This window comes from Gymnoscopelus microlampas (genome assembly GCF_963454915.1).
Source record: "Gymnoscopelus microlampas genome assembly, chromosome: 11".
In the NCBI taxonomy this organism is placed as follows: Eukaryota; Metazoa; Chordata; class Actinopteri; order Myctophiformes; family Myctophidae; genus Gymnoscopelus; species Gymnoscopelus microlampas.
The window spans coordinates 30,766,281-30,771,285 of NC_139948.1; the positions used below are offsets into that span (position 1 = coordinate 30,766,281).

At 43.1% G+C, this 5,005-nt stretch overlaps 1 protein-coding gene across 1 annotated transcript in view; it reads right to left on the reverse strand.

Moving 5' to 3' along the window:
- The window catches only part of ngfra (nerve growth factor receptor a (TNFR superfamily, member 16)), a 33,967-nt gene extending 31,533 nt beyond the window's left edge, over positions 1-2,434 (reverse strand). Inside the window, exon 1 of the mRNA XM_084071587.1 lies at positions 2,049-2,434. Coding sequence (XP_083927713.1) covers positions 2,049-2,087 — 39 coding nt within the window. The 5' untranslated portion in view covers positions 2,088-2,434. The remainder of the gene's footprint in view (positions 1-2,048) is intronic.
- Between the last annotated feature and the right edge of the window lie 2,571 nt (positions 2,435-5,005).

The window sequence follows — 5,005 nt, forward strand, 5'->3', positions numbered from 1 at the left end:
CTACCTCTCGCTCCCTTTCTCTCCCTCTCTCCTTCCCTCAGCCTGGTGTCCGTGTTTTCATTCAGAAACAGATGTACGTACAGCCCTGTCTCTCTCCTCTCAGTCTCTGTTCTCAGTCTCTCTCTAATACTCTCTCCAATCCGCTCTTTTTAATTCTCTCCTCTGTCTCTCCCTCTCTCTCTTCTCTTTATGTATTTACCTTCTCTTCTTCGCTTCCTGTTTTTCACCTGTGGGAGCTCTCTGTTTATTTCACGTCTTTTGGCTTTCTCTGTGTTATTCCTCATGTCACTCTCCAGTCTTATAGCCCATCATCCACCCTCTTCCTCCTGATTTCGTTTCAGTGTGGCTGGGTTGAAAATAACTGCTTTGAAATCGCCGCATTGCAAATTAAGTGCCTTGAGCATGTCTACTGTAGCTACAGTATCTGTTTGGGAGTGACTTAGGTCAGCAAAAATGAGTGACATTAGTCTTCCACCGATGGGCCAACTCCCGTCTCTCTTTATCCCTGTCATTTCTAAGCAGATGGTTTAGTCACATATAATCGGAACACACACACACACACACACACAGACACACACACCCCCACACACGCGCGCGCGCGAGCAAGCACACAGTGGTCCAGCTGTGATGCTCAGTTTGTACTCTCCTCAATTTCATAGTCATTTTGAGAGTTTATCTTTAAATGTAAGTCTGCAAAAGCATCCCAGTGTCAGCACTCTGTACGCCAGCTGTCATAACAGTGTCCCTTAACATGCAGGGCTGTTCACACGATGGCTGAGCTACAGAATGTAATTAGACCAGCTGCCGTACACATGTCAAGACTCTTACTGAACATGACCTGACCTCCATGTATGCCTAAGTTTGGCGTTTGGTCTTCATCATAACCAACACCACCACCACCACCATCATCATCATCATCTTCATCCTTGTCTTTCTAATTGTTGACATCAATCAGTTGTTTCAAATAACCTGCCAATGTGTAGACATAACCTACTATCTTATATAAAACGTTCACGCAAACATCAACTGTGTGTCCTCTTTTCTAATTCCATCATCACAGGAATGATGACAGTTACTCAGGCATACAACAACTATCCAATACAATACAAGTCAATGGACCAAAGCACCTGCCACATGAATTCTTGAATGGAGCCGAATGTTAAACAAAAATGCCAGTCAACTCTTTCCAATACCCGACTTTACTCCAGCTAAATACTAATGAGCTCTGCTGGAGAGATGCTTCCCCAGCACACTGACTTGACTACCGTGACTAATTGGTAACCGTTATTATAGGTTACTGTAGGCCAGTGGTTCTCAAACTTTTCAGGCTGTGACCCCACAAAATAATCATATTTCAGCTGGGGACCCCCCAAAATTATTTTATTTCAGCTGGGGACCCCCCAAAATAATTATATTTCAGCTGGGGACCCCCCAAAATAATCATATTTCAGCTAGGGATCCCCCAAAATAATCATATTTCAGCTGGGGACCCCCCAAAATAATCATATTTCAACTGGGGACGTCCCAAAATAATCATATTTCAAATGGGGACCCTCCAAAATTATCATATTTCAACTGGGGACCCCCCCCCCACCCTGACAAGCACTTGGAATCGTAGGAGATGAGGCATTACATTTAGTTTGACTCGGTTCCACAGATAAATATTGTCAAAATAGTAGATCTACAAGCTCACAGCGCCTTACAAGTAGCAACATGAGGTGTTGTGAGCTTGTAGATCTACTATTTTCACAATGTTTGCCTCCTTCCTATATTATTTGACAATTTGGCCAATGTTTGACCAGTTTGTTGATTACTTTTGATGCAGTAATGGATCAAAGGTTGAGAACCACTGCTGTAGGCAACGCGGGGCAGGGAACCCCTGCCAAGTCCACTCAGCCTAACTCTGATTTAGCATATGTAAAACAAATCATGCATTATAGATGGCTACCAAAATTAAACAACTGCAGCTTTAGCATAATATCATAATTACTCTTAATAATTAATCGTGTGAAATCGCGCACGTAGAGTAGGGTAGACCGGCTACTTACCACTCCACAAATAAACAGCAGCGATAAGGTACTCATCATGCGTTGCTCGCTTGCCAGTGTGTGACATAAACAGATACAGGGCAGTGGTGCTAAACAGAGGAGGCGGAGTGGTGATCATCAGAAGCCCAGGTGTGCATTTTAATTCCAGTGATGGTATTTTTTATCAATGGGTCCGCGGTGCGTCTCTCATGCTGTTCTGTAGCCTCTGTCTAGTGTCTATAGTGTACAGCGCGCTGTGGCAGCCAGCAGGTCACTGTCTGTCACTATCCTGTACAGAAAGAGCAGAGCAGAGCGCTGTCCAGCACTGCGGAGGAGGAGGCGTGATGAGTCGTGCGTTAACAGAAGAGCAGCACGTCCACTCTCACTGATTACCACTGACTGTTACTTCTGCAGTAAGAAGAGTATATCTAGGGCTAGGCTACCCCAGTCACCCCCCATCTCTCTCTCTCTCTCTCTCTCTCTCTCTCTCTCTCTCTCTCTCTCTCTCTCTCTCTCTGTGTGTGTGTGTGTGTGTGTGTGTGTGTGTGTGTGTGTGTGTGTGTGTGTGTGTGTGTGTGTGTGTGTGTGTGTGTGTGTGTGAGTGTGTGTGTTTGTGGGGAGGGTCTCTCTCTCTCTCTCTCTCTCTCTCTCTCTCTCTCTCTCTCTCTCTCCCCTCTCTCTCTCTCTCCCCCCATCCTGCTCATTATCTTGCAGAGCACAACATCTCGTGCACATAATCATGAACCTAAAGTTATCTCCCTGAATAACGTAAGTTTTAATTGTATGAGCTTGCTTTAACGGCTATACACATATTTTTTGTTAAATGTTCTGAGTAAATGCATCATGTTTAAATCTCGGTGCTGCTGGTGGTGTTTGCTTTATGATGCTCATGTTCAGCACTGCCGCTGAGCAGAGCAGTCTCCTTGTGCATTATCACCTTTTGCCACAAGAGGGCAGCTGAATAAAATTCAGGACAGAAGTTCACACTTGACTGTTTACTTTGAACAGTGGTGGGAAAAGTACTCGAATGTTTTACTTAAGTAAAGTATCAATGATTCAATGCAAAAATACTCTGTTAGAAGTAAAAGTCTGGTATTCAAAATGTACTTGAGTAAAAGTACAAAAGTATTGACATCAAAATATCATTAAAGTACCAAAAGTAAAAGTACTATTATGCAGAATGTCCCATTTCACTGGTTTCAAATGTATAAAATGTATAAAAGTCTCTTGAAAATGCGACGCATTGTGAGATTGTGGATCGGCTATTTTCAAATAGCCAACGTTTAAATAGGGCTGAAGTGGTTAATGTATGTTTTGTAATAATAATCCAAATCTACAAAGTAACTGTAACTAAAGTTTTTTGATAATTGTGGTAGTAAAAAGTACAATATTTGACTCTGAGATGGAGTAAAATAAGTATACACAATTTGAAATACTCCAGTTAAGTAAAAGTACCTCAAAATTGGACTTAAGTACAGCACTTAAGTAAATGTACTTAGTTACTTTCCACCACTGACTTTGAAGCAGTAAGTAATGATGAGTGATGGGACCATTCTTCCCAAGAAGTCAATTTACTGAAGCGTGTGCACTTAACATTGACCCATGTTTCACAAAGTATTGTATCAAAGTTCACCTAATGTAATGTCATCGATTCCTTTGGACTGCCTACTTATGTATTTATTGGGGCATATTTTATCAGTCCATTTGAGAAAGTATGAATTTTGGAATAATCCTCAGTAAACTGTAACTTCCATCAAAGCTGTCCATTAAAGCATAAATGATACATTATGCATCACCGACTTTTTTGTCAGATGATACTAAATTTGGTGAGACCACTCAAATACCACTAATGCACGACTAAGTACTGTGATTGTGTTTGGTGCTCGTTGAGGTATTTAGCCTTTACACTCAAGGAAAACCAGCGTTGATGGATATTGATCTAAGACAATTTGGCCATGAAGGAGATATCGTGACCAAAAATTGGACCCTCTCCACCCTAACCCATGCACACGCACGCACGCACGCACACACACACACACACACACACGTACACACACACACACACACACACACACACACACACACACACACACACACACACACACACACACACACACACACACACACACACACACACACACACACACCCTCCACATTGAATGAAGCTGATATAATCTGACATCTACCATTACCCTGACCATTAGCCTGACCCTGTCAGTCCCACCTTCTCTGCTGCACCTATCATCAGCTCATGGGAGATAGAGGCCAAAGCCCCCTCAGGCAGAAGCAGCCACAGAATGATTTGGTTACACTGTTGAGATCCAAAGGCTCTCCAATATTGATCTCTGGACACGTCAATTTTCGTACTTCCTACATCCTCCCAGGAGTCCCCCTATTCTCATCCCCCCTTTCCCCTGTCCTCTGCCCCCAGCAAGAAGAGGGGACGTAGCGTTTACCCCTGAATGTTAGTCTTCTTGCATGTGTGAAATCGTTTAAAAGTGTAACACACTGCAGTCAGGCTATTCGGTGTGAAGTGTCCCGTCCTTCCAAATGAAAGGGATTGTACTTGACAGGGAGATTATTTTATCATGTTTAATTCAGTTCGGTTCGGAGTTCCAGCAATCTTTGGACCTCTGACCTTCATTACTGTCTGTTGAGAAGATAATCGCACCATCTGGCGTAAATTAATTTGTACACTGATGGTCATGACAGAGTTGTGATTGGAACAAATATCCTTATGCTCTCCATATATGTAGTTGTATTCAACGCATGTTCAGGAGTGGAGACCTCCCACTGCTCAACCTCTGCTCAACTTGGTAAGGCAATCACCTTACCAAGTTCAGCTGCGCTGATTATCTCTCAGCCAATCCACGCGGCAATCACCACAGTATAAGTACACCTGCGATTGTATCACCTACCTGTTTGATTTGGCTGCTCGCAAATCTAAACCGACCACAGCATTCTCCCTTAGGTGAATA